At 39.6% G+C, this 13,765-nt stretch overlaps 1 protein-coding gene across 1 annotated transcript in view; it reads right to left on the bottom strand.

The window, feature by feature from the left end:
- The window catches only part of LOC307128781 (potassium voltage-gated channel subfamily H member 7), a gene marked incomplete at its 3' end in the record, with an annotated part of 183,975 nt that overhangs the window by 55,430 nt on the left and 114,780 nt on the right, over nt 1-13,765 (bottom strand). Inside the window, exons 6-7 of the mRNA XM_079820724.1 lie at nt 11,363-11,788; nt 1,160-1,559 (exon numbers count right to left, since the gene is read on the bottom strand). Of these exons, the coding sequence (XP_079676850.1) occupies nt 1,160-1,559; nt 11,363-11,788 (826 nt within the window). The remainder of the gene's footprint in view (nt 1-1,159; nt 1,560-11,362; nt 11,789-13,765) is intronic.

Genomic DNA, 13,765 nt, shown 5'->3' with positions numbered 1-13,765 from the left:
ATGTAGTTAATGTAACTTGTACTTTTTCTCTTTTTTTTGCATTTCGGTTCTATGTTGTTTAAAAAAAAAAGGAGAATTTTTAGAAGTCCACAACCACATCTTAAACAGGGGTGCCAATAATTGTGGAGGGCACTGTATTTTGTGCTCAGCAGAAGAAAGAAATTAAGGCCGGTTTGGAACAACTTGAGAGTGAGGAAATGATGACACAGTTTTCATTTTTGGGTGAACTATCACTAAGATCTGTAACTACTTGCATTTACTCAAATACATCGCACCATTGTCTGTCCATGAGTGCAGGATGAAATCCTCAGTAGTTTGACTGTAAATATATATGCTAAAATACATTTTTGTCAACATTTAGTAGTATACTAGCTGGGCTAAAGACTAACAGACATGGATTAAAGATGACGTCATGGGGTCTTGTAAAGACAATAAACATATTGATTTGAAAAAGTATTAGAATTCATCTGCTAGATTGAAACGGAGATTAAATATGTCAGTATGAATTACCTGCAATATAGCCATCTCAGGACATGCACTTCAATTGAATATTGAAGAATATTAATTCGATTTTTACTCCTGTATACCTAAAAGTTTCTCTCACAATTAAACGGAGTTCAAATATATTCTTTAAAAATGTTTTAAGTCTCTCATGCTCACCAACGCTGCATTTATTATTGTGAAATATTATTACAATGTTAAATGAGAATTTTCTGTGTGAATATATTTTAAAATGTAATTTATTCCTGTGATGCAAAGCTGAATTTTTAACTTGTCACATGATCAGAAATCATTCTAAGATGCTGATTTGCTGCTCAAGAAACATTTCTGATTATTATCAATTTTGTCAGAAGAGCTGCTTCATAATTTTTGAGGAAACCAAACTTTTTTTCAGGATTCTTTGATGAATGGAAAGTTCAAAAGAACAGCTTTTATTTCACTATTTAAGGATTGTTTCACCAAAACATTAAACTTTGTCATTATTTAGTCACCATATATATTTTTTTTCAATGGAAACTTTATCCTTTTGTGATTCTCAGGAATAATAACAACATGCGGGTTTGGGACGACATGAAGGTGAGTAAATGACAGAAATTTCAGTTTTGGAACAGTCGATCCCTTTAAGCTGTTTTCGTACATGCGTGTGTTTCAGACTTACATCCAATGAGCATGACGCAGATGGAGAAGATCTTCTCCGAGTTGGTGTTGGGGGACACGTTTCCAAAGCCCACGCTGGTCAGTGAACTGAATGTGAAGTACAGTGCAGTGACGTATTTATCCTTTATGGTCGGCCCAGAGCTGGGGTCACTATCGTTTATTTTCTTCCCAATGGACACCTCGAGATTGTCAAGCCAGCCGATCTTATGGTCCAGATATGGTTTCTCCATATTTCCAATGGCGTACCAGATGCAGGCGAGCCAATGGGCGATCAGAGCAAATATACACATAAGGAGCATGAGAACTGCTGCGCCGTATTCAGAGTAACGGTCCAGCTTCCTGGCAACACGAACCAGTCGGAGGAGTCGCGCGGTCTTCAACAGGCCAATGAGAGTGGTTGTCTTGAAAAGAGAGAAGGTGCTCATTAGTTACACTGAAAACAGATTGCATTTTACCATGATACTCATTTGACTCATTAAGGCTAATCAAGTTCTTTTTCATAGGCTTTAAAACTAGTGATCTGCCCTTTTAAAGGGTCATTTGATGCTTTTTAATGTTTTCCTTTTCCGTATTGCCAAAAGTATTGGGACACCCCTCCAAATCATTGGATTCAGGTGTTCCAATCACTTCCATTGCCATAGATGTATAAAATCAAGCACCTAAAGTTTGGTGGTGGGGGGGTTATGGTGTGGGGTTGTTTTTCTGGGTTTGGGCTTGGCCCCTTAGTTCCAGTGAATTTAATGCTTCTGCATACCAAGACATTTCATGCCCCTAACTTTGTGGGAACAGTTTGGGGATGGCCCCTTCCTGTTCCAACATGACTGCACACCAGTGCACAAAGCGTCGGCCCATAAAGACATGAGCATCACAAATGCGCTTCTAGAAGAATGGTCAAAAATTCCCATAAACACACTCCTAAACCTTGTGGAAAGCCTTCCCAGAAGAGTTGAAGCTGTTATAGCTGCAAAGGGTGGGCCAACTCCATATTAAACCCTACGGATTAAGAATGGGATGTCATTAAAGTTAATGTGCATGTAAAGGCAGGCGTCCCAAAACTTTTGCCAATATAGTGCATCTGTTTGTGCATGTAGAAGATCTGCAAATTAGAATTTATTCTATTTTATAGAGATTCCAGACTTGCCTAAAACGCCTTGATCAAAGTCCAGATATTACTTCCTCAAACGTCTGTCACAATGTGAAATATTAGCATAATGCCCGCCCAAAGGCATTCGAAAAGAAACACAGTGAATTGTAGTGTTGTTGTCATGTCACAGAGATGCGGTGTGTTTGGATGCGAACACAAACCCGATTTGTTTGGCCTTCTGAAAACAGATGAAATTGGGGTCAGAGGTTAAGATTTATTCATAAAGCTGTTCCAGAGCAGTACAACCCAAAAGTTTGCTGGTGCACAGCGCATTTTATAGAGGACAGCTTCCTGAACCTGGGAGAGTACAATAGCGGCTATATACAAAGACTACTGCAAAATGTCCTGCTCAGGTCATGCTTGCAAAGTTGGTTCTGATCGATCGGCTTGATCATCTGCATTTTCAGACTCTTGTCTCGAACTGATGGTAAAACCAACGGCATTTTTAATGTATTTACAATTATATAAAGCTTTGGAAGCTGAAGCTGGCGCTACATTTCCAACAAACTCTTGAGCTGTTTGGCCAATCACAAGGCACTGGGTCTGCTAGCCAATCAGAGCACTCTGAGCTTTTTGCAAGCAGGGGCTTTGTAGAAATCGGGGCATTTTACAATGTACAGTATGTGAAAACATGTCAACATTAAAGCATGTTAACCTACTCTATTATACCCAATTTTCTAAATAATGAACTTTTAAAATAGCATCATACGACCCCAAAACAAATTATGTTGAAGAGGGCCGACCCAATACTCTAAGCATAAAAATGCATAATAATTTGCCCACCCGGATCTCCAACCCATTTTCAGTATACAAATTAAACAAAGGAAAAAGTTGGTGAATCGACGTGTACCTGAACTTTAAAGGGGACTCGAAGCTCTTTTTAGTTGTGATTTTAGTGTCTGAGGGTATGTTTGCAGGACAACAATGTACTAAAAACAGACGACAACGTCAAAACGATCCCCGTTCACACGGATCTGCAAATGACTAAAAAGCCTGTATTATGCATGCCAGACCAGTGGTTGGCGATGTCAGGGAAACACCCCGCGAACACGTAATACGCATGCGTAAACATGTAATACACATGCGCATGATGTCACCGTTTTCACAAATTCCCGTTTTTGTTGGTTACATGGAGACGGTAAGTGTCATTTTCAAACCTATGCACTTTAAAACCCGTCTTCAAAAGCTTGCATTTTCAGGCCACCAAAATGGCCACTGGACACCCCAAAAAGAAATTCCCCAGAACAATTTGTACCAGGAACTTTTTTCCCCCAGACCTGCTACTGTTTTACTACTACTCTAAAGTACCGTGAAGATTAGGCAAATTAGTCTGGTGATGCGCGACTGTTCCTCCCAGCCAGCGACATGACACCGCATGTTATTATCAGCTATTACGGACATTGACTGTGCGATTGCTGAGACGAACGCACGCCATCAGACACAAAGAGCAAGACTGATATTTACTGAACGCAGAACGAACCTCGCAAGACTTTTAAAAATGCCGGTTGAAATAAAATGCTGCGTGAGCTCAACCAATCAGCATGTTCAGCACCCAATTCCACCCCCGAAAGTTCCTGAACTTTGAAAAAGTGCTACCTCGCGAGCAGGGACTCTCGGAGGGGGAAATATTTACCCGCAACTTCATTTAGACCCTGGTCCCTGCGGTTGAAACACAAAGGCCGTAGCTCCTGGGGAAAGTTCCTTCATTGGAAAAGCGGCTTTTGATTCATTATGAAACTAGCGGGACAGATTGGGTAACATGCTTAACTTTAATCTTCAAACTCACATCCCATGCACTTTGTGTAATTCATATAACGCTTGGAATTACTTCCTATGAAGAGTTTTCCAAATCAGTCACTTATTCCTGCGTATGTCGTCAGCTCACTGGGTTTTGCAACAGAGCCGTGGGCTTTTATAGCTTTAATTATCCACAGTTAACTGTATTAGAAAAGCCGGAACACATTGTGGCCTAATACACCCAAAGCTCATCTCTGGGTTCGACTGTAATGCCTTCATGACTGCAACACTAATTAATATTTTGATAATCCTGTTTAATTTTAGTCCATTACACACTGCTGTGCCAACACCAGAGATCCATCTCATCACAATTTCGCACCGCGAGGATAAAATAAACACCCGACGTGAGAGACCTGGGTAATGAGTTTCAGCATCCGCACTTCTCGTCTAGCTCTTGGTGAACTACCAAGCTGAGCAGGAAGGAGATAAATCCTCATTTGCAGGTGAAATGTGTTCAATAGACAGAGACACGGGACAAAGGTCCCTGGGAGCTGACAGCGGGCACTGTCTCATCCGAAACGACTCCTTCAACGTCATCGCTTGTCCCCCGGTGGGAGATCATTTGTTTAGCTGGCAATTATACTGTGGCCTCACAAAGCAAAGTAAGGACCCACACCGGGTATTTTTAGAACGTCTTAACGGATGCGTCTGACAGCAATGCTTAGCATGCATACGAGCGCTGACAGTGTGTTAGCGAGCTCGCGGAGCAAAGCACGTGGGGTTTTTTTGTACTCTCACGTTGAGACGTGCTGCATCTGTCATGAGCGACCCATTAAAAACTCATTAGCAGATCCTGTTCACAGCAAATCACGTTTTTGAGTTATAGCCGGACATGCCGATGAGATGGACGCTCAATTATAGCGATTGTTAATCAAGTTTGACCTCACATGAGTGGCCTACTTGTTCAATTCCACTGTTTAACTAGACGAGTAAAGTTTGAAGACTGACTTTGATGGTTTGACAAAAGTTTGAAATAACTATTAAAACCTTGAGTAGCTATGAGGTTTCACTCAGAGAAGTCAATGCAAGTCAATAAAATGTTGCTAACATGTTTTTAGCACAATGCTAGTATGTTTCTAGCAGCATGTTTTAACATGTTGATTGCACGATTTTGCATTTTCCTATCATGCTTTAGCAGACTGCTACCATGTTTTTAACATGGTATTAACATGTTGCTAACATGATGTAGCACATTGCCGGCATGTTCCTAGTATTATTTAACATGTTTCTAGCATGTTTTAATGTTGCTAAAAAATGATGTAATGATTTAGTACAGTGCTAACATATACATGTTGTTAACACGTTTTAGCACACAGCTAACATGATTTAGCATATTGTTAGAATGTTTTAACATGTTGATTGCACGATTTAGCATGTTCCTATCATGCTTTAGCAGACTGCTACCATGTTTTTAACATGGTATTAGCATGTTGCTAACATGATGTAGCACATTGCCAGGATGTTCCTAGCATGATTTAACATGTTTCTAGCATGTTTTCATGTTGCTATATATATATATATATATATATATATATATATATATATATATATATATATATATATATATATATATATATATATATATATATATATATATAAATATATAAATATATAAATAAATAAATAAATAAATAAATAAATAAATAAATAAATAAATAAATAGATTTAGTACAGTGGTAACATTTCTAACTTGTATATGTTGTTAACATTGATAGCATTCTTTAGCATGTTTCTATAATTTTTTTTGACAGGTTGATTGCACGATTTAGCATGTTCCTATCATGCTTTAGCAGACTGCATGCAGCATGTTCTTAGCATGATTCTAGCATGTTTTAATGTTGCTAAAAATGTATATAATGATTTAGTACAGTGGTAACATATTTCTGACGTACATGTTAACACATTTTAGCACATTGCTAGCCTGATTTTGCATATTGTTAGCATGTTTTATCACATTGATAACAGTGTCAGCATGTTTCTAGCATGTTTTAACAAGTTGATTGCACAATGTAGCATGCTTTAGCAGACTGCTACCATATTTTTAACATGGTATTAACCTGCTGCCAACATGATGTAGCACATTGCCAACATGCTATAAGCATGTTATAATGTTGCTAATGATCATTATTTATCACATTGTTAACACACCAACATGTACAAGTTTTGCTAACATGTTTTAACATATTGTTAGCATGTTTTATCACATTGATAACATTGTCAGCATGTTTCTAGCATGTTTTAACATGTTGATTGCACAATGTAGCATGTTCCTAGCATGATTTAGCAGACTGCTACCATATTTTTAACATGGTATTAACATGTCGCTAACATGAACAATGCCAACATGTTCCTAACATGGGTTAGCATGTTTCTAGCATGTAATAATGTTGCTAATAATCATGATTTAGCACATTGTTAACACACTAACATGTACATGTTTGCTAGCATGTTTTAACATTTGTTTTAGCATGTTATGTCAAGTCAACATAATTATCCATATGTTCTGATGACGTATGCCTAATGGTAAAAGCCTGTCAAATATAATAAGGGCTTGTGCAAGATGTGGTCGTCGCCAGTGGGTTTTGAGGAGACCCAATCTGAGTGCTCAATCCTCACCAATCTGAGTGCTCAATCCTCATCTAAGTGCTGTAAATGAGATGCATCCTATAACCACCTGCCATCTGCCTGACCCAGCTCATTCCCTAAGTAGTACACAAACACACCGCAGTCTGGCCGCTGACCAGCAGATCAAATCCATCTGGCTGACCACAGAGGCATCAGGTGACCATAAAGCATCCTCAATGGTGCAGTCATGTTTGCATTTGTGTAATGCAGAATGTCAGATACATAATAATGACAAAAGCTTATGTAGTAAAAGAGTGATAGCATGAATTAATGGACGGTCAGTGATATTTTCTTCTCAGTGCACCAGCACTGGGGCAATATAGGGAAAATAATATTTATTTTCAGCCTTTTTACTTGATATACTGTTTTTAGTTTGGTAAGTTTTTTTTGTTTTGTTTTTTTTGTGAAAAAATGTATAGTCTTATTCAGCAATGATACCTTAAATTGATCAAACGTGAAAGTAAAGACAGCAATTTTACTGTATTTTTAAAAGTCTTACCATCCCCATTATTTTAATATGTATGTATAAATGTGTACATTCATTCATTCATTCATACATACAAACTTTCCTTCATATATTCATATATACACTATATTGCCAACAGTTTTGGGACGCCTGCCTTTACATTAACTTTAATGACATCCCATTCTTAATCCGTAGGGTTTAATATGAAGTTGGCCCACCCGTTGCAACTATAACAGCTTCAGCTCTTCTGGGAAGGCTTTCCACAAGGTTCAGGGGTGTGTTTATGGGAATTTTGACCTTTCTTTTAGAAGCACATTTGTGAGGTCCAGGATGGCCTAGCTCGCAGTCTCCGCTCTAATTCATCCCAAAGGTGTTCAATCGGGTTGAGGTCAGTCAAGTTCCTCCACACCAAATTCGCTCATCCATGTCTTTATGGACCAATGTTTTGTGCACTGGTGCGCAGTCATGATGGAACAGGAAGGGGCCGTCCCCAAACTGTTCCCACAAAGTTGAGAGCATGAAATTATCCAAAATGTCAATGCTGAAGCATTAAGAGTTCCTTTCACTGGAACTTAGGGCCCAAACCCTGAAAAACAACTTCATAATCCCCCCTCCACCAAACTTTACACTTGGCACAATGCAGTCAGGCAAGTCCCGTTCTCCTGGCAACCACCAAACCCAGACTCGTCCATCGAATTGCCAGACAGAGAAGCGTGATTGGTCATTCCAGAGAACACGTCTCCACTGCTCTAGAGTCCAGTGGTGGCGTGCTTTACCCCACTGCATCCCACGCTTTGCATTTCACTTGGTGATGTAAGGCTTGGATGAGCTGCTCGGCCATGGAAACCCATTCCATGAAGCTCTACACATTGATCTTGAGCTGACCACATGAAGTTTTGAGGTCTTTAGCTTTTGACTCTATTGATTAAAGTTGGCGACTTCTGCACACTGCGTGCCTCAGCATGCGCTGACCCCGCTCTGTGATTTTACATTGTCTAGTTACAAGTTGCTGTTGTTCCCAATTGCTTCCACTTTGTTATAACACCACTAACAGTTGAGTGTGGAATATTTAGTAGTGAGGAAATTTCACAAATGGACTTATTGCACAGGCGGCAGCCAATCACAGTCCCACGCTTGAGTTCTCTGAGCTGTGTGTGTGTGTGTGTGTGTGTGTGTGTGTGTGTGTGTGTGTGGGTGTGTGTGGGTGGTCTGAAATGTTTGATTCATGTTTTTATTCAACCAGAGAACCCATAATTTCAACCAAACATTGAAGTTCAATTAGATTCAGAATATTTAATGTAAAAAATAATACATGAGGAGAGTTGATAAATTTGTGTGAATCAGTTTAAAATGTCAGTTGTAACAGTGTATTGATTCAAAACTGTATTTCAGTGATTAATTAGCTTATTAAAAATGTTTACAGAAATCTTCTAGCATTTATATAATTCAGGAAAGCGTTTGATTATGAATGTATTGTTATATTAGTGCAAATAAATTAAGTGTTATTGCATTTAGTGGAAAAAAATAGCGTGGAAACCATGCCTTAATTCATCTTAAGGTATATTTTCACCATTTTTCTTCAATTTTTTGAATCTACTTGTCTAAACTGACGGTTTGGGTGTGAAAATGAGACATTTGGATTCCAGTGATTGCAAAAAAAAAAAGAAATTTCAGAGCACAAATACTTAAATATGATGTTTTTTAGCTGTATCACCCCAGTTGTGCCCAGAGACAGATGTGAAAGCGCCTCCAGTGAAAACGAGCGCAGATGCTGAGAGCGTGAGCTTTGTTAATTGGGGGATCTAAAAGGCTGTTGGATGGCTGGAGCTCGACGTCCCTTTTCAGAAAAACCTTGCGAATATGAGACCGAAAGCAATATACTTAGCAAGACCAAGCATCAAAACCCATCCATAGTCTAAAAATATACTGCAAGCCATCAAATAATGACATTTCCAGTAGGTCTTAATCTATAATTCCATTCTTTAATATTTTAAAAGCCACTGTGTTTGTTTCTGGTGTCCTTAGGCTGTACGTGGCTCTGTCAGAGTTGCTGTCACTGGAACAGACCACGAACCGGGGAAACCATATGCCGGTATGTGCCAAGAGCTCATGATAGGCCATTGACGGATGTGCCTACATAAACAAGCAAGGAAACAAGCCAACCGGCGTGCCAATGATTCAGCCTGTAAGCTGTTCAAACATCAGTTTTTTCTTTCCTCTCTCTCTCATCATAATCAGTGACTCGCATTTGGTAAGCCACTAATCCAAATAAATGGATTCAGAAATGAAGGCCATTCAAAAAAATGGAGGGAGAGAACAACATACAGTATATTCTGATACTGTAATCCCCGATTCACTGAAATAGTTGTGTTGTGGTCATGAGCGCTAAAGCTTTCTGACCTCTGCAAAATGCTGGATCTGATCGGATCTACATAATGGACACAGTACAAACAAACAATTAAATAAATAAATGTTTAAAGCGGCACTTTTTTAGTTTATTCTTAGCTAAAAACACTTAGTTCTTTCAAAAATATGTGCTCATTAATGTATATTTACTTCTTTCAAGTAATAAAGTATTCTCGTAAGTTTATAATATGCCATTGAAAATACATACGGGTGAGGGGTTCGAATGCCGGTCGCCATGTTGCCCCTCCATCTTGAAAGTACATTAGCCAAAGAGGGACATACCCGTAAATTCAAGCTTCGCCTTTCGCGTTTTAACACTCGATGGCACCGTGTCGAATGTGGACGAGGTCGAACTGGAAGCCATGTTAATCTTGGACTAAATCGGCCAACGTAGGAGTTAAAACGAAATCGGAATTGAGAGGAACAGAAACTAAAATTCACTGGATGGTCATATACCTTTTCACCACTAGATGGGGGAAAATATCACACAGTGTAGCTTTAAGCCTCAAACGATCGAGATTGTTTTATACAGACCTTTTTATCCCGAAAAGTTTTTTTTTTATACTTGACTTGAATGTTTTTCAGTTGTTTTCTTAAAGGAACAATCCAGAAATAGGACTTATTCAACTTCTTTCTTACATTTGTTTTAGTTTGGCAGGGTCGCCGCTAGCTTAGCTTAGCTTAGCATAATGAATGGAATCCTATGTTGCCAGCTAGCATGTCCCGAGTAAAAGTGATTTTTACTCACAGGCCACAAGAAGTAATTAGGTGGGGGTTTTTATTTTTGGATCACTTTTACTCAGGACATGCTAACTGGCAACATAGGATTCCATTCATTATGCTAAGCTAAGCTAGTGGCGACTTGGCCAAACTAAAACAATGCATGTACTGAGACAAAAATTTATTTGCCCACATATCTACATGTTTTAAAGAAGTTGAATAAGCCCTATTTCTAAAAACGGTGGAGTGTTCCTTTAAAACAGACAGCCTAAATTATTACTTTAGCTCCAAATGTTTCTGTAGCTCATCTGATATGGTGATTGCAATGCCAAGGGTTTGATTTCTAATGTACATGCATGATATATTAAATGCATTGTGAGTTGCTTTGGATAAAAGCATCTGCCAAATGCATGCACCATGAGTTTGGGGTCTGTAGGATATTTTTTTGTGAAAGAAAAGAAAGGATGCATTAAATTGATCAAAATTGATAGTAAAGACATAATGTTACAAAAGATTTATATTTCAAATAAATGTTCTTTTGAACTTTCTATTTGTCAAAGAATGTATCAGGGTTTTCAACATGTTTCTTGAGCATCAAATCATCATTTCAGAATGATTTCTGAAGGATCATGTGACACTAAAGACTGGAGTAATCCAGTAAAACACTTTAGTTATTTTTGATTGTATTAATATTTAATATATTAATATTTTTTAATCTAACAAATGCAGCCTTGGTGAGACTTCTTTCAAAAACATTACTAAATCTTTCTGACCCCAAACTTTTGAAGGGTGGTGTATTCGTGTAAAAACTTGGCTCATAATTGCACAAATGTAAATGCATAATAATAGCCTCGTTGACAACAACAAACAGGTCTGTGCGCTCATATCCGTTGCAAAATTTGGCTGCATGTGCACGTGTTAAGTGAATAACTGTGCCAATGAGAAGGAGAACACCACCTGCCAATTGGTAATTTGAGTTTGAGATCCCTAGTTTACACCGACAGCCAAGCGCAGAAGGAAGTTAATTAAATTCTGGTGTCACTTACGTCTTCTGATCCTGATCCAAATATGAGCAGGTCGAAGGGAATAGCCGCCACCATGTCTATAAGGAACCAGCCTTTGAAGTAATGGATGGCGATCTTCCCCGGATGGCTCACCACCTCCTCGTTCAAGTTCACGTACGTGGTGCGAAAGTTTATGAGGATGTCGATGATGAACATGATGTCCACCATTAAGTCCACCATGTTAAGAGGGCTGCAGGAATAGCCACATTTCCGTCGTCTTTGTTCCTCGATGTCATTGAGCAGGAAGGCAGCGGAATAAGGGGTTAAAATGGCTGTATATATAACCAGCAGCAGGATGAGCCAATCCCACATGGCTTTGAATGGGCTGTAGTGCAGGATGGTGAACTTATCCATGCGTGGCGTCTGGAGCTTGTATTCTGGCAGCACATCGGCGCCCAGCGACAAGACCTGGAACGGGAGAGGCAGGCAAAAATGTGAGTATTGCATTGTACATAATCACAGGTCTGTCCTGATAGAGAAACAGGCTAAACCAGAATCACTTGTGCAAATGAGTTAGCATTGAATGCAAATGGAATGGAGTTTATTTAGAAGAATAATTACAAATACAAAGTTCTGTCATGATACTCCAGATGGTGCAGGCTGATAGGTCCTTAACTCAATCTGCCTGCAATCACATCATTCTTTATAGGGCACAGCTGATTGGTTCGCAGCTCTACCTTTCAAATACTTGGTCAGTTTTTGCTGCAGGATGCTTTTAGAAACCCTCCACCGAAGGTGCGTAGGCACATATTGTATCCATTAGTGTTCCTATTATTATTTTTCTTCCTCTCATTAAGTCTATGGAAGCCCATAGAACCGTAAGGTAAAAAGTTGTGAAATTTGGCACACAGGTAGAGGACAGTCTGAACATTAACCACATATGGACTACCAGCACATCCGGGAACTTACAACAAGTGAATGATTTTACTTCTTTTTTGCAAGTAAACATCTTTAAATGTGCACTCACCTAAGGGATTATTAGGAACACCATACTAATACTGTGTTTGACCCCCTTTCGCCTTCAGAACTGCCTTAATTCTACGTGGCATTGATTCAACAAGGTGCTGAAAGCATTCTTTAGAAATGTTGGCCCTTATTGATAGGATAGCATCTTGGAGTTGATGGAGATTTGTGGGATGCACATCCAGGGCACGAAGCTCCCGTTCCACCACATCCCAAAGATGCTCTATTGGGTTGAGATCTGATGACTGTGGGGGCCGTTTTAGTCCAGTGAAGTCATTGTCATGTTCAAGAAACCAATTTGAAATGATTCGAGCTTTGTGACATGGTGCATTATCCTGCTGGAAGTAGCCATCAGAGGATGGGGACATGGTGGTCATAAAGGGATGGACATGGTCAGAAACAATGCTCAGGTAGGCCGTGGCATTTAAACGATGCCCAATTGGCACTAAGGTGCCTAAAGTGTGCCAAGAAAACATCCCCCACACCATTACACCACCACCACCAGCCTGCACAGTGGTAACAAGGCATGATGGATCCATGTTCTCATTCTGTTTACGCCAAGTTCTGACTCTACCATCTGAATGTCTCAACAGAAATCGAGACTCATCAGACCAGGCAACATTTTTCCAGTCTTCAACTGTCCAATTTTGGTGCGCTTGTGCAAATTGTAGCCTCTTTTTCCTATTTGTAGTGGAGATGAGTGGTACCCGGTGGGGTCTTCTGCTGTTGTAGCCCATCCGCCTCAAGGTTGTGTGTGTTGTGGCTTCACAAATGCTTTGCTGCATACCTCGGTTGTAACGAGTGGTTATTTCAGTCAAAGTTACTCTTCTATCAGCTTGAATCAGTCGGCCCATTCTCCTCTGACCTCCAGCATCAACAAGGCATTTTCGCCCACAGGACTGCCGCATACTGGATGTTTTTCCCTTTTCACACCATTCTTTGTAAACCCTAGAAATGGTTGTGCGTGAAAATCCCAGTAACTGAGCAGATTGTGAAATACTCAGACCGGCCCGTCTGGCACCAACAACCATGCCACGCTCAAAATTGCTTAAATCACCTTTCTTTCCCATTCTGACATTCAGTTTGGAGTTCAGGAGATTGTCTTAACCAGGACCACATCCCTAAATACATTGAAGCAACTGCCATGTGATTGGTTGATTAGAAAATTGCATTAATGAGAAATTTAACAGGTGTTCCTAATAATCCTTTAGGTGAGTGTATATATTATGTCTTTATATTTAGAGTACCGAGTGCACTTTTCTGTCCCGCCATGCAACTAGCCTGCCTTAGCTCCCGATAGCATCATCCGTACACACCTGGTGACTCGATGAGGTACGAGTAAATGTCCTCTGGCCACTGGGTACAATTTGACAGTGGGAGAATGAAGGGACATGTTTTTAAATTGACCAAATTAAGTGTGTG

Source organism: Gobio gobio (genome assembly GCF_949357685.1).
Source record: "Gobio gobio genome assembly, chromosome: 7".
Classification (NCBI taxonomy): domain Eukaryota; kingdom Metazoa; phylum Chordata; class Actinopteri; order Cypriniformes; family Gobionidae; genus Gobio; species Gobio gobio.
Note: the sequence above shows the minus strand (reverse complement) of the source record. Positions and strands in the feature narration are given on the sequence as shown.